The sequence below is a fragment of the Ischnura elegans genome, chromosome 13 (assembly GCF_921293095.1).
Source record: "Ischnura elegans chromosome 13, ioIscEleg1.1, whole genome shotgun sequence".
Lineage (NCBI taxonomy): Eukaryota > Metazoa > Arthropoda > Insecta > Odonata > Coenagrionidae > Ischnura > Ischnura elegans.
The window spans coordinates 3,733,359-3,761,078 of record NC_060258.1 but is presented as its reverse complement, the minus strand read 5'-3'; the positions used below and the strand labels follow the sequence as shown (position 1 = coordinate 3,761,078).

The 27,720-nt window shown below is 37.9% G+C and overlaps 1 protein-coding gene across 1 annotated transcript; it reads right to left on the bottom strand.

The window, feature by feature from the left end:
• Positions 1 to 299: 299 nt before the first annotated feature.
• Positions 300 to 26,428, bottom strand: LOC124170392 (zinc finger protein 84-like). Its single transcript, XM_046549112.1, has 6 exons — positions 26,309 to 26,428; positions 15,595 to 15,714; positions 12,503 to 12,631; positions 7,026 to 7,098; positions 2,315 to 2,400; positions 300 to 1,783 (listed from the first exon to the last, which is right to left on the bottom strand). Exons 1-6 carry the CDS (start codon positions 26,426 to 26,428, stop codon positions 398 to 400), a joined length of 1,914 nt encoding a protein of 637 aa, XP_046405068.1. The 3' UTR covers positions 300 to 397.
• Positions 26,429 to 27,720: the final 1,292 nt, after the last annotated feature.

Sequence of the window (27,720 nt, the reverse complement as noted above, 5' to 3'; positions counted from 1 at the left end):
CGCACAGGAAATAACTTGAACATTTATTAAATTAGGTTACATACCAAATTGAATATTATTACATAATTCTCAACATTATGGGATTATTTTTTATTTCATACAAGCAGTTCTTGTAATAATAAGATTTATTTTCCTTGATTGCTAACAATTACTAATGACTAGCCAACTAAAACTTAACCCTGTGTGCTTGCAAATGAAAGAAAAGGTGAATCTATTAAGAGTCATTCCACATTCATTGCAAGAATAAGGCTTTTTTCCGATGCACCCGCGTGAGTAGGACAAGGTTTTGTTAAGTGGCGTAAGACTTTCCACATTCACTGCACGAACATGGTTTCTCCTTCATATGAGTCGGAATGTGACGAACAGGGTGACTATTTTGAGAGAAAGACTATTCAAATTAATTGCAAGAAGAAGGTTTCTCCTTCGTATGTGTCCGAAGGTGATAGACAAGGGTGCTCTTTCTAGAGAAAGACTTATCACATTCACCGCAAGAATAAGGTTTCTCCTTCGTATGAGTCCGCATGTGAAAGAGAAGGGTGATCTTTTGAGAGAAAGACTTATCACATTCATTGCAAGAATAAGGTTTCTCCTTCGTATGAGTCCGAATGTGAATGTCAAGGAGACTCTTTCGAGAGAAAGACTTTTCACATTCATTGCAGGAATAAGGTTTCTCCTTCGTATGAGTCCGAATGTGACGGAGAAGGGTGATCTTTTCAGAAAAAGACTTATCACATACATGGCAAGAATAAGGTTTCTCCTTCGCATGAGTCCGCATGTGACTGACAACGTGACTCTTTTGAGAGAAAGACTTTTCACAATCATTGCAAGAATAAGGTTTCTCCTTCGTATGAGTCCGAATGTGACGGAGAAGGGTGATCTTTTCAGAGAAAGACTTGTCACATACATGGCAAGAATAAGGTTTCTCCTTCGTATGAGTCCGCATGTGACTAACAAGGTGACTCTTTTGAGCGAAAGACTTTTCACAATCATTGCAAGAATAAGGTTTCTCCTTCGTATGAGTCCGAATGTGACGGAGAAGGGTGATCTTTTCAGAGAAAGACTTATCACATACATGGCAAGAATAAGGTTTCTCCTTCGTATGAGTCCGAATGTGACGGAGAAGGGTGATCTTTTCAGAAAAGGACTTATCACATACATGGCAAGAATACGGTTTCTCCTTCGTATGAGTCCGCATGTGACTGACAAGGTGACTCTTTTGAGAGAAAGACTTTTCACAATCATTGCAAGAATAAGGTTTCTCCTTCGTATGAGTCCGAATGTGACGGAGAAGGGTGATCTTTTCAGAGAAAGACTTATCACATACATGGCAAGAATAAGGTTTCTCCTTCGTATGAGTCCGAATGTGACGGACTAGGTGACTCTTTTGAGAGAAAGACTTTTCACATTCATTGCAAGAATAAGGTTTCTCCTTCGTATGAGTCCAAATGTGACGGAGAAGGGTGATCTTTTCAGAGAAAGACTTATCACATACATGGCAAGAATAAGGTTTCTCCTTCGTATGAGTCTGAATGTGACGGACTAGGTTACTCTTTCGAGAGAAAGACTTATCACATACATGGCAAGAATAAGGTTTCTCCTTCGTATGAGTCCGCATATGACTGACAAGGTGACTCTTTTGAGAGAAAGACTTTTCACATTCATTGCAAGAATAAGGTTTCTCCTTCGTATGAGTCCGAATGTGACGGAGAAGGGTGATCTTTTCAGAGAAAGACTTATCACATACATGGCAAGAATAAAGTTTCTCCTTCGTATGAGTCCGAATGTGACGGACTAGGTGACTCTTTTGAGAGAAAGACTTTTCACATTCATTGCAAGAATAAGGTTTCTCCTTCGTATGAGTCCGAAAGTGACGGAGAAGGGTGATCTTTTCAGAGAAAGACTTATCACATACATGGCAAGAATAAGGTTTCTCCTTCGTATGAGTCCGAATGTGACGGACTAGGTTACTCTTTCGAGAGAAAGACTTATCACATTCATAGAAACAATGATAAGATTTTTTCCTTGAACAGGCACGCTTCCTGGGATTTTCAATCATGCAGGTACTTTTTACTTTGTTTTCCTGCATGGCTGCCTTAGTACCATTCTTCCCATTCTCAGTGCTCCTGAAAAACTTGTTGGTTTCTGCATTATTACAACAACCTCTCTTCCCTGCAATAGTCATTTTTCCTCTATCCCCTATGATTTTAGGTGCATATCCAGATTTCGAATGTAACCATGCATCATTAGGATTCGAGCACAACGTTATTTTATCAGCAAGCAAGGTATCACATTTTTTAATGTCTTTATCAATCACCTTCTTTCCTTTCCTTGAATGTGATGCTCTAATCTTTGGTTCAAGGACTGCAAACAAGGCTGAGGCTTGTTCAGAAGCTGGGGACTCTAGAAAAGAATTTCAAATAAAAAATAAGTAAGTCAGGCATGAAATCTACGATTCGTTGAACTAATTTATAACAGCCTTTAGACAGATACCAAGGTAGCTACTTTAACCGATTCTTCCGTTAAATGCTATACACATTACAAGGTGTCAGTTAATTTTTTATGGTGGTTTCAATACATTTCTTCACAAATTGAGCGGCACTGCTCCACAGAGACATTGAACAAAATATTGAATACTAACCTCAAATATCTACTCCAGAAAACATCTCAATGCACTTTTTCATGCACAGAAGTAATCATACACTGAATTTACAAATGCCATGCACACACATAATGTTGAACTGAAACAATTATCCCCATTATTAAATGCAAATACTTCCTTGCAATGCAAGGCTAAAAATATGCAAAATAATAATGGACAGGAACTACGTGGGTCAAAAGGTAATTGAAGCTCACAAAAAATCATTACTATCTAAATAAATCGTTGAGAGAAAGATAAATGGGTAACAATATGGCATATTATTAGAACTTACCTTCAAGGACAAAATGTATTAAAAAAGAAATATTTGCAGTTCGTAAACAAGAACACTAACAGAAGTAAATTAATATATTATTGTCTGAGAGGCACATTTCTATTCTAAAGAAACTTTCGCAACCACTACACCCTGCATTATTTATAAAATTATTTCAAGTATAAAGACATGGGGTATTAATGATCACATACCTTAGGTCATTAAATATTATATTGGGATGGTAAGATGGGATGCCATGTATCCAAATATCCGTAGTTATTGCCCTTCATCAGGTACATCGGATCCAAATTTGCCGAAGGCATGGGATCAGGATCCGAAATTTTATTATATGGCTTCAGTGAAAGTACACCCCAAATGAGAAGAGTGGAAAAGCTTCTAACTCTCTCTTTGAATGTGCCCTCACATTGCCGCTAATATCTCTTTCTGCCAGTCTTAGTTTGAGAGCATGGATGGTTCCGGATGGATTGGTTTATAAAACCATAACAACACACCAGTTATGCAGAATTTTAAGATGAGAAAAAGATTGTCGTGTTCGCAGAATGAATCTAACATTTTGATAAAAAGGCTTTGCATGCAAAGATGCACCGAAATGGCAGGCAGCACATTTTGTAACATATCAGTAGCCTCCCCCCACACTACTTCCCAACTCCATCTTACGACCATCTATAATCGTCTGGTTTCAGTGTCTGAACCTGTATTCAGGGTTGAATTCACCATGGATTAAGTCTGGCAAGCAATCACTATGAAGCATGATTCATGGTTCTTGAGTAAGTCTTTAAGAATATCTATTTCATTTTCTCACTTTGTGGGTACATAGACTTCACATGAAAAACCTGAAAATTGGCAAAGCTACCTGTTATCCAAGTTGTTTACATGTATCCATTTTCCAAGTTCCTCACTCTTCCCTTAAATTCTTTAATAATTTATCTATTTTTAGAAGCAATCATCACAATAATATTTGAATTTAGAATAAGTCCAGAATGAATTTTCACAAAACTCAAAGTAATTAAAATGTAAAGAAATGTAGAAAATACCACTAGAACATCATAATAAAAAATAAACTCAACAGATATAAGTTAAAATAACATCCAATTAATTCAAACTTCTCATATCCACCCTGAAAGAGGGTGATGCCTTTTATATTGCTGTAAAACCTTAAACAATTTGGATGAAGCTATAACCTTGAAATCTTAGCCAACGAGAATAAGTAAGCATGGCCTAGTCACCCACTGTCATTACCCTGTAGAACTACATCTGCTGCTCACAAGGCATTGAAACTGAGTTAAGCCTATTTTCAGCCAAATCATTTTTTTCCTTATCACACTTTTCCATGATTAACTGTTAGGCCTATTAGAGCACAGTTAAAGCCTTGAGCACAAAACAGTGAATTGGTTGGGGGTGTCTAACAAGCAAAATTTTACCATAATTTCAAAACTAAAAAAAAACCCCTTGAGCACATTTCAACAAGTTCCATGTTCATTTTGTCCATGGACGCCACAATTCACATGGTAAATAACTGGAATCTTAAGCTAAGTATTCTTCACAAGTGATTTCATGGGATTTTTTTTCTATGACCCAGTCTTAAAGAAAAAATTGTTAGGTTAAGTATGCTGGAATTCCCATATGACTGCATTTATTGGTGAATGTCACTGATGCATGACAGAAGTTTTAGTAGATCTAGACCTGATTACGTTATCCATCAGAACTACAAATCATAAACTAAATATTGTAGAGATGGATGACAAATACAGATGCTAAATCCTTCACAAGGGGAGTGTCCAAAAACCGTGTCTCACAATTCAATCAAATTTCCTTGTGTTATACATAGTCCATTGGGAGCTGTCCTCGAATCAGACCCCATATGAGGTTATATAACCAAATAGTTTAAACTGAAATGAATTTAAACATTTACAGGTCAAATAAATTCATATACAGTGCAACCTCGATAAAACGACACCCCACGGTGCACCACTAAACACTCGCTATAGCGAATTGTCGCTTCACCGGAGGTGGAGCAAATAATAGCCAATATACCTGTTGCGAACAGTTATACAAGAACAGAAGTAGTGTGGCGACAGATAAATTTCTATCCGATGAACATAAGCATAAATCCAAACGAAAGGTTTTGCGTCATTAAATTCCCTTACTCAAACAACGACTAACTATTTAAACAATTTATAAGCGCCGCACTGAATAAAAATCATTCAAAGCATTGTTTTGTCAATCATAATGCCAATGCACAACCGTCGAAGCCATTTTTTTATGCACTTAATTAGTGCATTTACGTAATCATTCTATTAATTTGGTATTTTCCACAGAAAATGCTAAAATTAACTAATAAAACTGAATAGTGGTTATTTATTGCCTCAAATGTTTCCATTGGTGTATGCTTATTGTTCCTGTACATTAAGCGGCAGTGAGGTGAAATAACGTATTGCATTTGTTTCTGCAGTTGAAAACGGTAGAAGGTTGTACAAAGTTCCTGCCTTGGAAGACTTTTTCTATCAGATACTGTAATATCTTCATTATCTACGGTAAAAAGTCTGCTTAACTTGAAAAATGATGTGATTAAAATTGCCGTATTTAAAAAAGTTCCTTTTTCAGTGTTACGCTCGCTACGCATTTGATATAATACACCGAGTTTACCACGGCACTACAAATGAGAGTCAGTTGTTCTGTGAGTTCTTCCAGCGGCCACCAGCGGATGCTCGGCTACCCACGTGACGGAAAAGAGCGCCAGTACGACTCCGACCACTGACGCGAATAGTTCACCCTTGTGAATCCGCAACGGAGAATAAATACGTCCATCCGGGCAATTCACGCTGAGTATCATTGCTTCGTACATCCTACATCATCGCTAAGGCGCACAACATATCCTAAGAGGCACCATTGCATGAAATACCTCGTACTGCAAGGATTTATTCGGGGAGTAGGATGTAAAAAAGTTCCGTTTCGTCTATGTTACATCACGCGGAATACACTTCTTAAGATACTTATGATCGGAGTCCTTTCTTCCACGACTTCGGTTTTACACTGTAAGTACCACCAGCAATTATAAGGGGAGATAACGCTTTCGTGCTTTGCATTAGTATAATCAACCTTCAGCACTCTTAAAATTCTCGATTCCATTCAATCTATCCCTGAAATACTCCGCTTTAGGCTTAGGCGTAGCCCCTTTCTCAGAAGTTCCCCCAGATCGGAGTGGGCAAAACCACCCGAACAAAGCTCCTTACTGCTGTACATAGTCTGCATTCCTTGGGCGCTTTTTTTTAATTGTGAAGAGCGAATAGGAAGATTAATTAATTTCGAAACTCTCATATTACTCCTTTATTTTTATTTTCTCGCTTAGACGTGTTTGGTGTTTTTTGGCAAAAGTTTCTGCCATCAAATGCTTCCTTACACGCAACTCACGGACGTGCGGGTATGCTGCCGACGGCTTTCTGCCGCCCGTGGAATAAAAGAAGATCAAGCATTCGCGAATGCTAATGCCACAATGTTTTCACCAAAATTAACTACTTATTTATCGAATGACAGTTTACTACATAAATTTGAGACAGAGCACTCCATTAACTTCATTTCAAACAGATCACTAGAAATTACAGAGGTTAAGGAGTCTTGATGCAAGTTTATCCGGTGGTGAAACCCTCGCTATGGCGACAGCCAACACCAAAAGGGCCTCGTAAAAACGAATTTTTAATATGCTTATTATAGGGTAAATTGACGGTGCATCGCCTCTCTCTCTCTCTCGCAATTTCGGGGGGATCGCTATAGCCTGTACTCGTTTTAACGAGGTTCCACTGTATAAGAGCCACTCTGCCAAGGGTGTGCGTTAGTCCAGTGGTTAAAGTACCCAATTGTCATGCCGAGGATCCGGGGTTGAGCCACATGTAAAATTAAAATATTCAGTGAACTTCATGGAAATATTGACAAAAACGAGTTTTTGTAATTTAAAGAGTGTAGAAAGAAAGTACGAAAGAAACTAAATTCAAAAAAATTTTTGAATTCTGAGTTCCAGTTTTTGGACATCGCCTAGTCAGAATTACTTTAAAATATTTTCTAAGAAGAGTCACTTTCAAAGCAATGAAGTGCACTCACCCACAGCCTCCGTGATACACTCCATGGCCATTGTTCGATTTTGAACCAGCTCCTCATTCTCCATAACAATAGGCTGGAAGTAAGCAGATTTTAAAATGACATATCTTAGATGATAAAAAATTAAACAAAAATATTAAATCCTTGGGAATCTCTGGTGTGAATACAAAAACAAATGAAGTGACAACACCAACACTAATCCTGAACACTCTCCAATAAACTCTGTCCTAAATACTAAAATGTACACTCATTTCTGGGGAAAAAGGGTAGGCCAAAAGAATAAACAAAAGGCAAGGTACAAATATTGCAGGGCAACGGGTCTTCTTCAGAGTTAGTCTTTCTATTCTTGATTATACAGGGAATTTCTTCGCGAATCTTCTTAACTCGGTGGGAATTCATGTGGATTAACAGTTTCACATATCAACTCTCTGTCATGGATGGGGATGACCTCCTTGGCTGGCTCCTGTAGCACATTCAATCACCATGGGCTGAGAGAGTATATAATTGAAGTCGTAGTGGGTTAACCTTATTCCTCTTGGCATAGGAAAGATACTGTTCAGTTCTCCTATTTCCCCTTCTTCGCCACTCTTCACCTCACCGTCTAACCTCCATGATTCTCTTCTCTTTCTACCTCTCCTCCACCTGACAGGCAACACACCATCAGCTGTCGGGCATAGCCTTCGGCTGCAGCATGAAGCGGGGTCAATATGTCTCCTTAAGCTGAAATTCCTTCATATTTCATTAACCAGAGAGTGTTAGTTTTCTGAGGTTGGGGCAACTGGAGGAAACATAGGAAGAAGCAGGTTTTCATAGAATCCTCACCACAGGGAGGGGGGATGACCGAAGCATTTTCTCATTTTGTAGAGGAAAGGGGTGCAGATGTTGTCACCCTCTATTCGCTGCTGACACATGTTGTTTGGAAGGAGGGGATTGGGAAAAATGTGGACCTTTCACAGGTCATGTACACATCAGGGAAAAAACCCCAAAACAGGGAAAGCGGGGAATTGTGGGGAGAGGGGGAAACACTCCACACTCCATTCAATCTTCACTGTATACGCACACAAACACAATCACTCACGATATTGAATCAGTTCTCCTTGCCTTGTGAACACTAATTTAAAGTTACCCATGAACCATGCCAAGCGGCATTTGTTACAATACAATGTGCCTATTTTTGAAAATAATGGTTGTCTTGTATGAAGATTTTCACAGCTTCTTTTATCAATGTTGGTGGTTGTTTTTGGGAATTGCTGCATAATAAATAATGTTTAATGCTACAAGGGTATTGGCGAAGACGGAAGAATATCATCCGCATCTTACATGTGAATCCGTCAAGATAGCTAAAAGGCCAAACAACTTCAATAGGGAGGATGGATATAACCTCAGCCACATATGAAGAGGGTTCCTGGCCAAATATAATAACCAACGGCTATCTCCTTCCGCAAAAATTCAAAATCGGGTCAATAATAGATAAACAAAACATATAAAAGATCGGGACAAGAATGGTTTCCCTTTTGATAACGCTCACAATAGGAGTGAAACGTTGAGCATGAAAATATTGCCTATACAGCAATTCCCAAAAACAACCACCAACTTATTTCTTCTTTCTTCAACAACCATCTTTAAGGTTTCAAAATCTGGGCTCAAGTACCCGAGTTTACAGTACTTGAAATTGAGGATTTCTCCCAAACATCACTTACATCCATTAATTTAATTGAATTTGAATTTCGTGCATACCTCAGAGGCATCAGTCTCCTCGGGAGATAGTTCGTTCTTGGCCAAAACCAGCAGAGTGTCAAGGTCTATCACAACGGCTCTTGTGCCTTCAGCATCCACCTCTTCGCCTTGGGAAGATGTTGAGGCCTGTGCCTGCATATGAGTCCAAAATCAGCATCATAAAAGACAGAGGTACAGAAATGTAGAAAAAGCTTTATGAGTTCACATAAAAGCAATGATTCCTATTTATAGCATTGATAAATATCTACAAACCACCTCAGAATATACTCTTCTAAGATATTCGCATCTTAACCGATTGTGTTATACATATACATGCAATAAATTGTACAATAATCTATCATAGTACTCGAAAAAGAAAAAAAAAACCTCATGTTATCAAGAAAGCTTAGGATTAGTCACAATTTAAAGATCAATGCTACCGTATGAACCAATATTTGTCTATTGCCTCAATGTGACTGAGACTAAGGTGTTATTTGAATCACTTCAAGATATTGTTGCCTTTATTATTGTTTACTTTGACTAATATTCTATGCAAGCAAGAAGTGTTTGTATTCGGTGGATTTTATCCACTAGTTATATTTACCACTCTAAAAAATTCTTTTTAGCTTTTACCAAGGTTACTACGCTGATCCAAAGGGTTGTAATTTCATATGTTGGTGTAGCACAACTTTTTATTCTGTAGTGAGCCAGGCAATACATAGCTAAGGAGTATAAAGAAGCATTCATTGCATGCAAACAGTAACAGTTAGTATTACTTGTTCCACTGCCTATCTAACAGAAGACAGGCAGTGGAACAAGTAAAGAGGATATAAAACACCTCTTTACCTACAATAAGTAAGCCTAAAACGATCGTGAACATACTATTATTATAAAATTTTGATTTTTGGTGGTTTACTAGGGGTGCATCTTCGGTAGTAACTGTTTTAAATGTGTAATACTTAAAGCACACGAAAATAACTTTTTAAGGCATTAATATTAATAATTTTACCAAATTTCAAGTTTACCCATTCATGTGACTCAATGGTGTATGCAACCAGCTCTACACTAATTATCTCTGCAAAAACTAATGTAAAATTCACAAAATCTCAGTTCTCCTTTTCTGGGTTTTAAAACATGATAATAAAGTCTCCTAGGAGCAACAAGTTCACATACTCCGCAAAAAAATGACATCTAATTGTTTTTTTCTATCAGAGAAAATAATGTTATTGATGTAGTATTGTCAATTTATAATAGTGAATTCTACTTGAATCCTATCTATATACAGCCCTCGTGGTGACTGACTCACTGATGGATACAAATTCCCGACCACTTCTAGAAGTGCTGGAGAGCTGAAATTTGGCACGCGTGCGGGGAAACCGAAATGATCCGGAGGAAAAATCCGAAAACCGGAAGTTTCCGCCACGTGTCGTCGCTAGGACGACAAAATGGCCGAAATCGGGCTTTTTCCGGTGACCGTCTTTCGGTTTTTATTTTACTCCGCGCGAACCGTGCGTGCCACACGAGTTGTTAATGCATTTTTTGAAAGCTGATGAACGTAGGCACGTAATTAAGTAAATTTATTACTTTCCATTTGAGAAAATTACAGCTAAAATGGCGTCCAAAAAATGATTTTTCGAAAATAATATCAAACTTTCCCCTCCCCTCGACTTAATTTAAGGTGTTGGACAACGAAAATGATTATTATATATGCTGATAACATCGTCTACGAAATGTAGGTAACACTTTTCTTTCATCGTGCTTGGTTACTCAGAAAAAAATTAAAGTATTCCGAAAATCACCGAAAATTACGATTTCCAAAAGATTAACACAAGGTTTTATCAATTTTTACTCGACTGATTTCTTTCAAACTTTGTAGTTACATACAACTATGCATTGTCTTTCAGAAAACATAAACATCTAGTAAATGATTTAATGGGTTTAAACGCGAAAAAATAAAAATGGCGGGCACTACTCACTTTTTTCGGGGACTGGTTTCCTTTTTTTTGTATTACTCCTGAAATATGGAGTTCATAGGGCACACTACTGTTAGATATGACAGTAAATGAATGTAGCCATATGGTATCGTCATCTTTAAACCCCCCGAAACCCCCTAAAAATTAAAATTTGCATATAAGTAGCCTTTTCGGGTATTTTTCGTCACGATTCCGCCACTTTCCCAAGCCTTGCCACTCATCACTACGGTATTGATGTGGACGACTGATGACCCCTGGTAGGACAAACCTATAAACCCCCGGTAAACCCACATACACCCCCCTAAAAATAAAATTTTGCATATTAGTCTACTTTTTGGGTACTTTTCGTGACTATACCACCGCCCCCAACGATTCATCCCCACGGAAATTATTTGAACGGATGGTGACCACCTGGAATACACACATAAACCCCCGGAATCCCCCTGAAATACCCCCCAAATGTAAAATGTGCCATTAAGTCTCCTATTTGGGAACTTCTCTCAAACATTACGCCGCACTTCCCGTCCCCTCTGAGCTCTAGATCCGAAATATTTGGTGAGGGCGAGCCACCGTAAACCATACGGGAAAAATACCAGAAAACCCCCGATCACCTCCTGGAACATCGCCAAAAAAAAAATTAAAAAATTTAAAGTCGCCTTTCCGAGTAGTTTTCGTCACAATTTAACCAGTGCCCCCACCACTTATTAAAACCCCTGATAAGCCCGTGAAACCTCCCAAAACCATTTCCTAATAAATCGCCTCTCCGGTAAAAGAATCGTCAGACCACTGTTCCGCACCCCTAGGACTTATCGGCACGGAATTTATGAGAACGATTTCTGACCACTGGTTTAACACAAGTATAAAACCCCCGGTATTCCGTTGGAACCCCCGGCAAAAAAATGAAAAACTTGCCATTGAGTCTTCTTTTATGGGTACTTGTCGCCACTATTACTCCGCATTGCACTACCCATTACAATCATCGCTACGTGATCACTGTGGATGATTGGTGACCGCATGCATAACACATTAAAACCCCCCGAATCCCCCAGGGCACCCCTCTCGGTGGAGAAGAGCATTAATGAGGACTAAGCGGAGCAGCCGCGGGGGGCTCCTCAATCCCAAGGCGGCGAAGCCGTTCCGAGGAGTAACTGGCGTAGGCGAGAAGGAGCTTCAGTAACCCTCGGGCGGCGAAGCCGCCCCGATGTTCAAGCGGCGCAGAAGCTGTGGACTCCCCCCATCTCTGGGCGGCGAAGCCGCCCCTCTAACGAAAAACGGTGAAACAGCTCCGAAATGCCTTCGCCCTCTGGGCGGCTATGGCGACCTTAGACGAGGAACGGCGAAGCCGTTCCGAGTATTAAGCGGGGTAGCCCCGGGGGGGCACACTCAACCCATGGGCGGCGAAGCCGCCCTTCAGCGAGGAATGAGTGGGGCGCCTCCCTACCCCCTGGCCGGCGAAGCCGGCCCCTAGCTGAGGTGTAATTATTCGAACTTCAAAAGTCTTCGAATGACCACAAAAGTAGACGGCGAAGCCGGGATCGGGGTTTTTAAGGGGCGGAGCCCCTTAACGAGCGCGCGGAGCGTGCGAGTTTGATGTCTAACCTCACACTTGTGTGTTTATGTATGCAGCAAATGTTTGAGCAAAAAAGTATATTTATAACTATGATGAATTCCTTCCCATAATTTTTTTCTTTTTTCATTTGTACTGATTTTGTATCTTACATACTCATTGACATGTCATATATTTGTCCAAACAAATCACTGGACCAATTTGAATATTATTATTATGATTACCTGAACAGAGGCTTCAGCCACAAAGTCATTTGTGGCCGCATCCGTGCTATAATTGTGCACACATCCTCCTTCATCATCGCCGGTCTGATCTGCTTTTACACCAGGGGACCCACATGTTGCCATGCCACTCTAATAGAAAGAGAATTAACACTTCCTTAACATGGGTTTTCACCAATTGGTACGAGAAGCAAAAGATCACAACCAATACATCAAATGTATGCTTAAATGAAAAATTCCCTGAATTGCTATTCTGACCTCAGAGAGGAAGGCAAGATAAATTTATTGACCAACAAAATATGGGCCACCATGTTACTCTGCCTTTTCAATTAGGCATAGGAAAATCTTCCGAAGAATGAAGAACAAATTTATCAGCAATATTTTGAGATATGATGGTCTCATGACATTCTCTAATCTAAAACTAATAATTACATTTCATTTTTATCAAAGTTGAATATATAACATACTCCATCAAAATCAGCTCACAGAAAATAATTGATTCCTGTCAACAACCAACCTGGTTGCCAGCATCCAATACCCTCTCCAAAGATGGCATCACTTGCTCAATGAGCAAAGGTGTATGATCAGAGCAGCTGTATGCCCCAATTCTGGTACGTGCAATGAACCATTCATTTTGAATGATTTCGACAAGAATAACACATCTCTTTGTTACTTAACCGCTCAACGCCGTCATGCGTACCCAGTACGCGCCCTTTAAATTTCGTATGCCGCCGTCATGCGTACCCAGTACGCTTCCTGACCTACTGTATATAATATTTTTTCTCCGCCAGATATTGCATGTCAAATTAAAACTAATTACTCTATCATTTGAAGAAATGTTTTTCCTCTCCAATAAAATATTCATAACGGCTTTTTGCCTTCAATGCTTCGATAAAATTCCGTTTTAAACCAGCGCGTGGACGACTGCGGTCCAAAAACTCAACGCCTTCCTTCAACTGTTCTACCATGAAAAAATCCGCCTATTCTGCTTGAGAGACGTCAAGAAGGGTCAGCTACTTTAGCTTGAGATATGGTATCTTCTAAGCTGAATGCCTTCTCTCCGTCTTCTCCTTGTTTGTCGTCACCTCGAGCCCCAAGTGTGTTTGGCCCGCCTCGTTAGTCCTTAGCGTCCTAGGCGAAGGGGCCATGTGCTTCGCTCTGCATTTATTTTTTTATATTTTGTTTTCTGGACGGTAATCAACGAAGATAAGATTCCATCTAAACAGTCAGCATATACCAGGGCCCCTTCGAGATATTTTCTCGTCTCGAGGGAGCTTCTAAACCACGAGCTTCAGTCCACTAGAGTCATTCATGCTGTGTGGAGTTCTTTCAGGCAGTGTGTTGAAATTCTCATCGGGTGTACTCCCTGTGAGTGGCATTTTTTTTATAATTGGGGATCCTACGAAATTAGAATAGTATTGAAAGGCAAAATAGAGACTCGGAGGCCTGTTTGTGTGTTAGGTTATAGTAAATTCATTGGTGGGGTAAATTTCAAGGACCTGTTATTGCATTCGTAACTAATGGAAAGAAAACGCCATTACAAGTGGTGTATGAAGTTATCTAGGAGACTATTGAATGCGGCAGTCCTAAATTCATATGTTGATCATAGGAAAAACACGTATAAAAATTCGACTTATCATTTCGCGTGCCATTGGTCGAGGTAATATTTTTGAAATATCCAACGTCATACGAACTGTTTGGACATGGCCGTCACTCATTGCACAATTTAGTACCAAGACTCACAGAAATACATTCCCTAAAGACAATTCCTGCAGCTGGGAAGAAATCAAAGTCTCAAAGGAGGTGTGCAGTTTGTGCCTAATATGGGAAATGAAGAGACTGCGTGTACTGGTGTGAAAAATGTGCAGTGGGATTATGTTTGGATTGCTTCAAATCAAGTCACACAAAGCAGATTTTCTAAGGTAAAATCATTCGAATATTAAAATATTGACGTTTGAAACATTAACACGTGATTACCTAAGTGAAAGGATACGGTAATAATGGAACAAAGTCAGAGAAGTGGGCGGAGTGGTAAATTTTCAAGTAGGCGAAACCGGTAATCCTATCGAAAGCATCCAATCTGTTATGACATTTTCAACCACAAATAACTAAATTACATCATGTAATTGCATTTTTTAATGCATGTAATGTTAGAGATCTCGTAGCTTATTCGAAACCAAATTAAAATCTTTCGAAATTGAAAATTTATTCATTAGTTCATAAAATGAGATACATAAAACAAGGGGATCGGGTTGGTGTGGTGGCTAGAGTGTTGGCTTCCCACCCGGCGGGCTCGGGTTCAAATCCCAGCGGTGGCAGAGGATTTTCAGAGACTGCCCGATCCCTGCTTGAATGTTGTGTGGAGGACATTTCAAGCGCAATACTCCGTCCGTCGGATGGGACGTTAAGCCGTTGACCCCTTGGCGCCTTTCGTTAAGAGCAGGCTAACGCCGACGCCGGGTTTCTCTCCACCCTTCCTTCCACACCCTTCCCTCATGGCGCAAATGACCTCAGCTGTCGGTCGCCTCCTTCAAATACCATACCATACATAAAACAATAAATATATTTTCAAATCGCTGGAAAAATTATTATATAGTAGCGCATTATATTACGCAAGTTTACTAAAACTTTCAATGATACTGATCGTATATTATGAAAGATATAAATTATTGAATGATACTATGCCAAAAAGGCGAAGTCATTTAAATCTCATCCGGCCGCTGAGATGGGATTTAATTAAATGCCCGCCGCGCTTGAGGGGTTAAAAAAAACTTTTCGGCCTATGGGTCAAAACTTAAGCCACTGTGATTCCCTTAATCTTCCTTGAAAAAGCAACTAAAATAGGTCAGGAAACGTAGATTGTAGACAAAAATTAGCGCGTCAACATAGCGGAGAAGTTTTTCTTTAACCAACATAATGAGTAACAGTGAATGTTCTAATAAAGACTTACGACACACGTAACATTTACTAATTCAGATTTGACAAAGGAAGGGAAAAGGTATCGTTATTGTGGTAAATGATATTGGATTATTCCATGGAGGACTAAATTTGTGAAGTAAAAAAAACTATGCTTTACAAGGCAAAAGTGAACTTACCAAGTCATCAGTTGCCAAAGAGTCCAATGCATTGCTTGAAATTCCATCTGGATCCAGAGTGTACATCACAGGAAATTTATCTTCCCTGAGAGGGTCTTCGTTCTCCTCCTTCACAGTTTCCTATAAGATAATGCTGGGTGCAAATCAATGGGGGCAAAATAAAAATGTAAATAATTGTAAATAATAACAATAAAACCTCCTCTTTCACCTAGGACAACTGAAGCTGGCTGAAATCAGGTTTGCACAAGATTTTAGTGACAACCTAAAATGAAATGGCAGACATGACCAGTTTACTCCGCACACCTTGGTGTGGAGCGCTTCTCAGTGTGCTAGCCACAGTAGAAGTGGGTAAATGCTACACCTTCCAGCTCAGAGGTTACAGGTTCAAATCCCAAATGGGTGGCCTTCCCCCATCCAGGCTTTGGAATATTTGCATGTCTGTAACTTGACTGTAGGAGAGGACTACAAAGTCCTGAATTCCATCAATCAATAAAGATAAAGCCATTGTCATCATTTGTTTATATTTATTTCAAATAAGGGCCATTTGTTTCATTGACATTGCATGGCCACCTGACCCTTGGAACATCATCAGCCCCAGCCTAAACTGATGTTGGCCTACATGTGCATAATCGAGACTACTTGTGCTAATTTTCTTTAACTAAACAGCTCGTAAAACTTGTATGCGTTACATCCTAAAAAAACATGGCGGCGAATCGTCACCTACTAATCATTTCAATTAAAGAATCCATTTTATACTGAATAAAAAGGGATAAACGCTCACATAAATTATTTATAAATGTACAGCAACACAGCGAAGTAGTAATTATACTACCACATCACATCCATCAAGTGAAATAAATAAAATAATTGGTTAAAATAAAATAATTAAAACAGTGGCATGCATGCTCCTTACTAATGCTAATACAGTGGAACCTCGATCTGTCGTTTTTCAGGGGGATGGATGAAAAAACGATGAATGCGGGAATCTTTGTCCGGGTTGCCTATGTCCCATGAGCCGCTGGATTTTTTGCTAATTATGATATTCATTAATAGATTCAAACAAGATTTTAGATGATTACAGGAAGATTATTACTTTATCGAAAAATATAGTTGATTCGACTCATCTCTCTTTCAAATATCCTAAAGGAACAAGGACCTTTGATTGCAAATAATGTTTGCACTCCACTCGGAATTTTCACTGCTATTATGCATTTCTGTCTGATGTAAAAATTCTTATCCATCAAATGCCATTTCAAGTACACATAATTACGAGAGAAATGCGCGTGTTATGCCTCAAGCAACTGATTTCGCCGTCGCAGTGATTGGTTATGAGATGGATCAAGAAGGCCAAAAATAGTTTATTATTTGAAATGTTCCTTTCTAGCAATTAAATTTAATGTGATTGAGGCAATGTGGCGTTAATCGTCAGCGGCACGCCCACCTGATCCTCGGCTTCATCCCACTTCTTGTTTTCACCTGGGATCTCGCTATACCCCGACCCCTGCCGTCATGTGCTTTCACGTATTTCTAGCCCGGATTCTTTTCTTCATCATCAATTATTTTCAATCCATCTTTTAAAGTTCTCACTTGTGTCTTCGGAAGGGCCATGGTACGAAGACGAATAAGAATAAAACTAATAAAAATGAAACCGGACTCTTTTGAACCCACACGGACAACACTCGCTGTAGCGTACTATATATAGTTTCAAGTCAACCCATCCCGGAAAGTACGGAACCACTCGTGCGAGGTGAAGTTCGGCACTAATTTGGGCAGGAATCGGCAATTGGTTCGCTATCACGTACGGCGACCTCGGGTGTCCGGACGGATGAAGGTCCGAAGGTTATTCGGCGTCCAGGCAAGAGCGCGGTCGGGCTGGTCCTTTAGTCGGCCCTGAATTTTGCAAACGATAGATCACGTCATAACAGATATCACTTTTCATTGCGGCGTTAACATTCACGGCGTTTGTCGCGTACGTTAATTTTCTGTTGATGTGCGGCCAGTGATTTTCTTATTGTTGGCTTATTAACGCACCGTGAATTTAGCGAAATTGAGACCGTGAAAATCTGAAAAAAAACGTGAAAACCTGAAAAATAACCGTGAAAACCTGGAAAAAGCCGTAAATTTCATTATTCAAGTAGAGTGGGAACCCTGTTCAAACCATGTGTCTGTTGTTATTAGCCATAAATAACTCGTTGTAAACACTTCGTCTCATTTTTGTCAAACGATGAATGCGGGAAAATTATTCGACGGGACCACGATCTTCAAACGATAAATGCGGGAAAACGATACTTCGGGGAACGATAGATGCGGGAAAAAAATTAAATTGTCATTATGGAACTTAATTTGGGAGCAGGAGCGGCGAACGATGAATGCGGGAACGATAAATCGGGGTTCCACTGTATATAACAATATTTACATGTTAAGCACTAATCATGCCTTTAAAGAACCAGTGTTTACCTTACTTAAAATCATAAAAAACATATTTTCATAATACTATTAGACGAGTAATTTACTGAACTGCAGAAGGTATAAGCGAAAAACCTTGAAAAATTACGAACCTTGATTATGCAACATAAGTTCCTACGTCAATGATGTTATTTGCCTTGTACCTATCACTAACGTGTACAGATCACTTTTGAAGTTATTACAGACAATATGGCTCTACTTTTAGCTGCTTATTAAAGTATTTGTGGCGATTAATAATGAACTGACACAACCTGGCTGACAATAACAATTGTTTATTTTACTTGAGTCATCGCCCTGACAATACACCTGAAAGTTATCAGACATCATTCCTTAGTTTTATAATTAGGTCCCATTATGCAACCTGAGCGGAAAAGCGGTGCTGCACCATCATTTAAGCCAATTCAGAGAACTTGGCAATGGAATCACCCCCACCAATCAAGTAGGCATGACTAAGGTCTTGTTATGAAATGACAGATGTGTATGGTCAACTTACCGCTCGGTCATGTGACCGAGGAAAGCAGGCCTAAAAGTTTTCTCATAATGTTGGGCAAGAGCTAAGCGTTAATAGTTCTGTTTCTACTGTAAACCAAGAAATATTCTGAAATCTTTGTATACCTTAAACGCAATGTAGTCACATATCAGTCCACCTTTATATTTGAAGGTAAATAATTATAATGAAGAGGATAACATAAGTGGCCAATTACATTGGTGCATGCATGCAGCCGGCTTGAGTGGCCTCTGGTAAAACAAAATTCTCTGGGGTACTTTCAGCTATTGCATCGGACATAGGTGTTGAGTCGCTGCACTGTGGATGCTGTAGCAGGCTGTATGCATGTTCAAGACATAATAATGCCCATTTATTCGGGCACCACTTTTTTACACACAAATATACAACACAAAGAAAATTTTAGTACACATACTTATGGCTGCATTAATTCACCAATAGAGAAGGAAGAATTCCTTTTTAAATACCAATTCAGCTCACCTTTGAATTCATTTATTCATTCACACATCTTTATTACTTGACTTATCACTTTATTATTTGTACTTTCACCTCCCAGAATAACATCAAATGAGGGGCAAAGCAGACAGTAATTGACTTGAGTCAATTACTTTCTGGATTCCCACCAGGTTAATTTATCCTTGTTAGCCAACGTTTCAGGCTCTGACTCGGGGCTCATACTCAGGGCTGCTGAATATTGTGTTATCACAAACAAATAAAAAAACATTTATCCCTGAGAATAAGCCTCAAGTTGGAGCTTGAAATATAGACTAATATGGATAAATTATCCTGATTGGAGTCCTGAGAAAAGTTTGCCCACATTATCTGCTGGGAAAGCATCAAATAATATTTCCAAAAATTAAATTACTAACCTCAATCTTATCTGTGTAATGGATAATAGTTTTTTAATATAAACTGAGAAAAAAGATACATTATGTGTTCAAAGAAGAATGACTAGTAAAATGCTAAGTAATTAATGGATGACCCTAATAGCAAAAAGCAATTCCATAAAAAAATAACATTTTGAAAAATTCTGGTTACAACTTTGAATGCAATGAAAGTTTAAGCAACATGATATTCAAAAGCAGTGAAAATTTCCAGTTCTAGACTATAGAGATCAACTGCAGATCACCACTTAGGAGACCCATCGATTCAGTCTATACTGTTCAGTTACTTTACACTGGTATGTCTAAAACACCGAGCAAAACAAAAGCATACAGCACATCTCCTATTAATTGAAATGGAAAAAACACACCCCAATTTTTATGATTATTTAGCCAAGTTCAGACCTTATTCTCCATATTGATAACAACAATGACCAGCATTGGCCCATGAATCTCACACTAGGTACCATCCAAAATTAATTTGATGCTTTATTTTTCCAGTAAACTGGCCTTTTTATGGATCAAGGTGATATTGAATGTGAGTCAGACATTAATAACCAATAGGTAAACATAAAGTCCCACAACAATTGCATGATGAAATGTATAATTATCTAAAGTTTCCATAGAATGAAATAAGCATCAAATTAAGTTATGTGAAAGACCAAAAACTAGTTTATGCCTATTGATATAGTTCATTTCAATGTCTACACGAATTTCAAAATATATTTCAGCTTTTATTCAAATTATGGATACATTTGGGCTAAATATGCCTTTCTAAATGAAGGGGCGATAAGTGCAGAGCTATTAGTTTCTTCCCGAAATATGAAATAGGGTTTTAGGATAACAATAGTTAGCAATGACATGTTTTGAATTATATGGATTTATCACCCTGTACAAAATTTTAGATGAAATGTCAATTCATTGATCAATATCTCATGAAACTTGTGTTTGTCTACCATCACTGACCCAAGTAGCAAATTTAAAAAAACCTTGTCACACACTTCGCCTGAAGCAACGACATCTAGATTCTAAAAAGGCATTCATAAGTTTCTTGCATTGTTAACATGGACAGCTTTGTTTCCCCACACACAAAATGGCATCATTGCCATCAAAAAGCAATGATTGCAATGTAATAACTAAAAATAGTAACTACGATTTACCAAAGGCTAATACCATGAAGGAAGCTGTAAGTACAAGGTAGGCATCAATAATAAGTACATACAGCAAGGTCTTTGTTAGGCACACGTAACCATTTAATGTACGTAATTAGGTGGAAAATTTAAGTATCAATGAGCCTAGGAAGAAAAGTTCACCACAATATAAAATGATATAAAATGTATCTAAATATTTTTAACTTTCTTCGCCTATAAGAGGCCAAGGAAAAAGCCACCCTTGAATGATTTATGGCAAGTAAATATATGCAGAGTGATAATGCTTGATCACATAAGTAGCATAACAAATTACAATGTTATCATAAAGACACGAGATGCATGTTGGAATCAAGGCAGTGAAGTTATCTGCCTTGAACTTTAATTCCTACTCAAGTAATGAGAATGCAGCTTGGATGCTACCAATAGAGAGTGAAAACAGCATAATAGTCAAAGGGATAACATAAGGGAGACACGATTTTATCCCATAGAAGTTTAATTTATATTGTCATTTGTAGTGCATTATAATTTGTTTTAAAAAATTACCACAGCAAAACAATAGGTCCAGAGAGATTAGTGTTTTCCCATTATTTGCAATGGAGTTAAGTAAAATCCTCATCCTTAATCCATTTCAGGATAAACAGATTTTCAAGCAGTCTATGATGACATTGTCTCCTTCAGTCAGTTATTACACAACTTCTAAACAATAACTCTAGTATTTTTTTCCGTCATACGTACAAATCAGGACATTCCATGGAAGAAAAAATTCTTTTCGTCAAATATTTGATTCTACTACAGGTATCCCTCACCAAAAACTACACATATGTTACAAAAAACGTCATGTTAAGGAAATTTAGTGACAGGAAAGAAGCATATACCATTCCAGCAGTAAAAATTCCACATTCTGGATCATTGACTGATTTGTTTGTTGGCTGTTTTACATCTATGGGTATCGATGTAGTTGACATGGCACAATGACAGAAAAATGCAAGTGATTCAAGATTGCAAACTACAAAATCTTTGATAAGGCTGTTTTACACTCGGCACAGAATTGCTCAGGTTGGAATGGCATTTATCTCTAAAATGGCAAGGAACTGAACATATGTATGAATGGCATGAGAACAAGGGCTATTTTGCCATCTCACAGCCATGCATTCGCGCATTTGTTCTAGCATTTCCATCCTATACAAGACACAATTTTGACTGCACCTTTCGTACACTCGTCAGATTGTGCTACAGAAAAGTTAAAGCGAGCTCTACAGCTTCAATCCTGAAACATGAAAATAGTCTCTTATGACCATAACCTTAGGCTCAAGCAGCAGGTCAAAACAAATACTGTGTTGGTTTGATGGAATGGAAGAATTCATAGTAGTGACCAACACGAGCCTCTAAACCGGAAACCCATTACATGCACTCAGCTCAGAGGAAGTGTTTGCGATGGATGAAGGTGCTTTGCTAGGGTTTCATCGGTAGAGTCACAAGCACGCACACAATGCAAAGGAAACTCTTTGTGAGAGTTGATGGGACGGTCGAACAGTTTCTTTGGTTCAGAGACACACATACTCACGCAACATAAAGGAAACGTGCTTCCTCATGTTTAAATTACTATTAAAGACTATTTTTATGCTTTATCTACCTATCTTTTGTAGATTCAATTACTGAATGAATAAGTTGAATTTGGGTCTCAATTATGCTTCCCTTACTTATAATAAAGCTACATGAGGGTTCTGGCTACTTCCTTTGCTGAGGTCAAGCACGAAGATTGATTGAAGAAAAAGAGAGCAATCTTGAGATTCATCTACGCTGTAGCAAAAACAATAGGCTATGAAGGAGAATTGAGATAGTCCACCATAAGACTCCTCCATGGGATGTGTTACATTTCTCTCACAAGAATGGTGGTATAAGAAAGCTAATATCCACACACATGCCCATGTAGATTAGGGCGGTTACACTTTTTGCCTCATGTTGTGCAACTGATGGTCACACACAGGGTGACCAGATTTTCCGATTAATCTGGACTCGTCAATTAGGACATGATCTCAATTTTAAAAATTCTACTACGAGAACATTTTCATAACTTAACATTAATATTATTGTATCTGCCTATATATTTGGTTCATTGATGTGGAATTCTTCATACATTTTTAAATTTTTTATTGAGTGGTTTCATTAAATGTGTGTTTCGTCTTTTCTGTGGTCTATCATCTGTGATGTTATACATAAGAATATCGTTAATGGGTAATCCCGTATATAAATGAAATGAAATGATGTACTGATGACGCCTTCATATAGGGTAACCAGACATCTGGGTTGGTCTAGACATGTCATCCTTTATAGGTACGGTGCCTGGGCAGCTTTTTTAAGAATGGTGAAGAGTCCTTCTTTTTGAAAATCATTATTATATGTATATAAATGTGTTAATAGCCACTCAGAACTCTCAACAAAATTTCTGAATATTTCTTAAGCTTACCACGGTAAAATAAAACTGCAGAAAGGGTATTTTCCCTAATTTCAACCCAGTGGACCACCGAGAGAAACAAACTAAACATTGCCTCTGGCCGTGTTCCAATCCATAGGGTGCACCCTATGTAGTTGTGCTCTAACACTCTTATCGGCTCTTTTGCTCTTTCTTGCTCTGACTGCAAGTGGTGCCACCACTGTACAGTGGCGATTTTAAAGCTGAAAAAAGTTGACTAGAGAATTTTGGCGTTAAGAGAATGTTACTGTTGTTGTCTATTAATTATTGCAATATTTACTGCACTAAATGTAAATGTGGAAGTGATAACATATAAAATACAGCAGTGACAATACGGAGTGGATGCAATTGTAAACATTACACTTCACAATACATTTATTAATTTTGGACACCAATTTTGTAAAGCATAAGGTTCAGAAAAATTTAAGTGGTTTTAAAACAGAAAACAATTTAATAAATGCGTACTTAAAATTTAAAATATTAATCACTGTGAATAGCTACCCATCACAACATTTCACATGCAGTAAGTTGAAAAATTTAGGGTGTCTAGCCAACCAAAGCAGAAAAATTCTTCTGTTATTTGTGATTTTTCCAGGGAAACTTTTCACCTTGATGTTACGAGATTTCTGTGATATATAAGAAATTTATAAGGCAAAGGAATGGATCAGTTAACACACACTTCATAATCATATTTAATTTAATCATTGCAATTTATTCAATGCAAGTCAAGAAGCTACTTCAACATCATAACTAGATGCTGATGCCACCTGTCCTATTCCACCACTTTTTGAATCTTACTTGAGACAATAGTGCTAGGAATTTTGATTCTGTAGTCTTGTCTGACTTTTAATGGTTCGATGCAGCTGTAAAAATTCCACTCAGCTACTGCACTTACGATTATGACAAACACTTTTTACACCAGATAATGGGCGTTGAACTTTAAAAATTATGCCTGAAATGAATTTAACTGCCAGGATGGAGAAAATTTTCAAGAATAATTCATGCATAATTCCAGACATTTAAAATTCAATCACAATTCCCGATTTTCCCGACCACTGGACACAGAGATTCACATGTAACCTAGATTAACTTGGATTTAATATCCACTCTATTCATTATGAACAATTTAAAGAACCAATTCACCACCTCAAATCATATTCTATCCGAATTCACATAATGAACAGAAAGCGGTCATAGCCAACGTGTTGAAGAGCAAGTAAGGGTGAATCCTTGCCCTCTCTCGTGCTCTTCGATTATGCACTCTGCAGAGCAGGACCGTAGTGGACTGGAATCTCAATAGGTGACAACATCACTTCCCAAATGTGACCATCAAAAAGTGCTGAGTAGAGTGCAAATGCATTTACGGTGGATTGGAACATGGCCTCAGTAAAAGTTAAAAACTTAGCATTGTCAAAAACACAAAAATTGCTTGAAAAGTTAGATCCATAAACAAAAACAAAACCACAGTGCTAATTAACTTCTTTTGCTCTTAATTATGAATTTACAATTACGTTTCAAGTCCCCTGCTTATCCTCCATACATCCTTTCCTTTTAATCCTTTCTCACTAGATGTCTGGCCGAGCCAACAGGCATTTTTATTCATAAAACATCTGCCACTGGGTAGAGTTGGGATATTCGTCTGGTATCCAGGTGGATTTTTTATAAATGAGAAATTTTCCTTCTTATTGAAAATCATGATTTTGTGCATAGTTAATCTGTTACCAGGTACCTAGCGAGCTGTAAAAAATGCAAATATAGCTCGAGAAAAATTTTTCCACAAAATATTACAAAATCATATGTCTAATTAATTTATACTGTTCTAATTTGTGAAATTGCCGTTATTTTTCAAGTTGCCTACTTTCTTCTTACCTCATATTTAATACATTCCGTGTGGAACATGTCAATTGACGTAGTCCCGTCCAAGTCAATGCATTTAGCTAGTCAATACAAGTGCTCTACCAGGCGGGCCAGGAGGCCATTCTCTGCCTTCATAAGAAACTAATAGCCATTCCCAAGCTTTTTGATTGTGCGTATGACCTCTAGCAAGGAACACTTTTTTGAACCGTGTGCGCCTTTTGTAAATAGCCTTGTTTGAACTGAAGTTATGTTAAGGAAAACTCCCTCTTTGTCTTTCTTATTTTATCGGTCGATTCTGATGACCTTCATGAAAATCGCATCCGTAATGAATGTGTTAACAGGTAGCTAGCTTAAACAAATATATAAATTACTCAAGTAAAGTAGATACCCAGAAATATATATAAAATCATAATGCAAATTAATTTCATTGTTCCAAACCATAAAATTGTCATTATTTTTCAATTGGCCTACTTTTACTCTCATTGCTTATTTAATAGGGAGCTGTCCTGCATTTTTCACCTCATGGCATCTGGTCTCCCTATTCCAACAAGCGAAGGTGACTTCCTGTAGAAATGCATCCATATACACAGCACAAAGCCACTTATGTAAAACAACCGAGTAAATGTCAACAACTTAGGGTCATTAAACTCAGGTTTCACTGTGGATGAGAATAAAACTTACCAACATATTAGATCCGAGTTGTTGGGAGTTTTCCACAGGAATGTATATTTCAGTCCTTTGGGCTGAGCAAGTGAGATGTGAGGTGCCATCTATCTCATCTTGAATGAAGTCTTTTGTGTCAGCAGGAGTCCCCAACTTGTCATCAGCTGTCTTATCCCATTGGATACTCTGTGGAGAAAGTAACTGTGATAAACTCACCTCTTTCAATGTCAACAAATGAAGCTTACTCGTACTATTGATGAAATAGGATTTTCAATGTGATATCCAAGCATTTTTGTAAAGATTGACATGTTTCTCTCAATCCAAAACTCAAAAGCTTTTTTATGCTGCTGAAACCAAATTAGGCAGGAAAATACTTGGTATAATCAGTTCACATAGTGGCCGTATTACAACATACATGAGGCATGGGAGAAAGAAAATACACAAATTTTTTCAACATGTGTGTCTTTAAATGTGAATCTTTGATGTGGAATATGTTTTTGATTCATTTCTATTGTAATTGAACTCCTGTTTCTATGTACTCAAATACCAACCCAGGGAGAGAAGAGATATATCTCATATTTTGGCCACTATCTTAGGCAGAAGGGTATGGAATCGTCAGTTTGATATTGGATGGGAGACTTCAGAAAAGCGGTAAAGAGGAGAAAAAATTGTTCTAGGACTCAAAACATCATAGAAGAGACAGCAGTTAGAGACATACGGGACCAATTTCAACGGGCAAGAGAGCAATGCCTGAACATCCAATGCACTGAGTAGTGTACGGCATAGCAAAGAAGACAAATGAGAATCTAGGGAATTCTGACAAGTCCACTTCAATCATCTGGTGGACGAAACCTTACTAATTTAGGAGATTTTTACATTTTTAAATCTCATCACTTTGTAAGACAATAAGTAAATACAGCTAACATGCTTTTTCAGCTCTAGATTTATGTGAAAAATTTCTTCGCCAAAGAAACCTGTATTGAGTTGAAATTTTATCAGAAAAAATTCTAAAACAACTAATTCATTAAACAAAATTTACTTACAAAGTGGAACACCAATCCATTCCCTGCACAGAGAATCACTAAAGAAGTTAAATTTCTAACAAAATTACTTATATGAATAAAATATTGAAGTTATAAAAAACAGACTTCAAAATTTATCATAATTATCAAAATACCCAGTGTAAATTTAGCACAAAAAATTTTTCCTCAACAACCCCAAAAATATGCAGAATATCAGATTCAGTGATCTTCTTAATTGGTATTCAAAGAAAAAACCTAGGGATTTCAAACACCAAAATTTCAAACGCATAATGCAATTTTAACTAATATATTATTTAAAGCGACTTTATTTTTACGCAAAAACGAAATTATTTTGTAATAGCTGAAGTGACATAGATTTTTCTAGCAAATATAATGTTCTCATATCAACATACATTTTTGCTAAAATAAAAATGTAAACATTACCCTGTAACAAAGTAACTGTCCGACAAACTAAACAAATTGCTACTCAAAAGATACATCACATCCATTTTCTCATTGTGTTCAATTTTATGTATATATGTAAAACGTTAGTAATGATATTTTTTGCAACTATCAAGTTCAAAGCTGAAATTTAATTTCAAAAACTGGGCCACTTCTATACACATTGCACCTCTAATCTTTTTGCATAACAAGCCGTGAGAATCGAGAGAAGTTTTTGAACTGTCAGCTTGTATGTTTTATTAAAAATAAAGGAAACCTCAAGAATTCACATTTTGTGTGTGTGTAGTTGAGCCTATGATAGGACACTAATTTTCAGCTGAATTTAAGTTCACAATTACGATTAGCAGGAACCAGTAAGAGATTTTTTCGTTCGTTTTAACATGCTTCGGTTACCCAAGTGAGCAAAAATATTTAAAGAGATGGTTTCATTGCGTTGTGGGTGCATAGCCTTTTATGAGTTGACGAATTTGATTGCCCCACTTTGTTAGCCATAATTATTTTACGAGCACATAGCTGAATCAGACAACAAAACGTCTTTACTTATCATCACCAAAAACACCAACTGCAAGGTAAAAATCACATTGCATGGAGATTGAGAAACAAAGCTTGCGGGACACTGGGATAGTTTCACCACTCCGTCAACCAT

Bases quoted from the DNA above. Each gene is read 5' to 3' on its own strand.
- LOC124170392 (XM_046549112.1), bottom strand. From the start codon at position 26,428: ATGATTGAAGTGGACTTGTCAGAATTCCCTAGATTCTCATTTGTCTTC. The intron at 15,715-26,308 runs GTATGTCTCTAA...ATTATCTTATAG, and splicing joins TGCCCGTTGAAATTGGTCCC to GAAACTGTGAAGGAGGAGAA. The intron at 1,784-2,314 runs GTGATTGATAAA...CTAGTCCGTCAC, and splicing joins ATTCAAGGAAAGGAAAGAAG to ATTCGGACTCATACGAAGGA.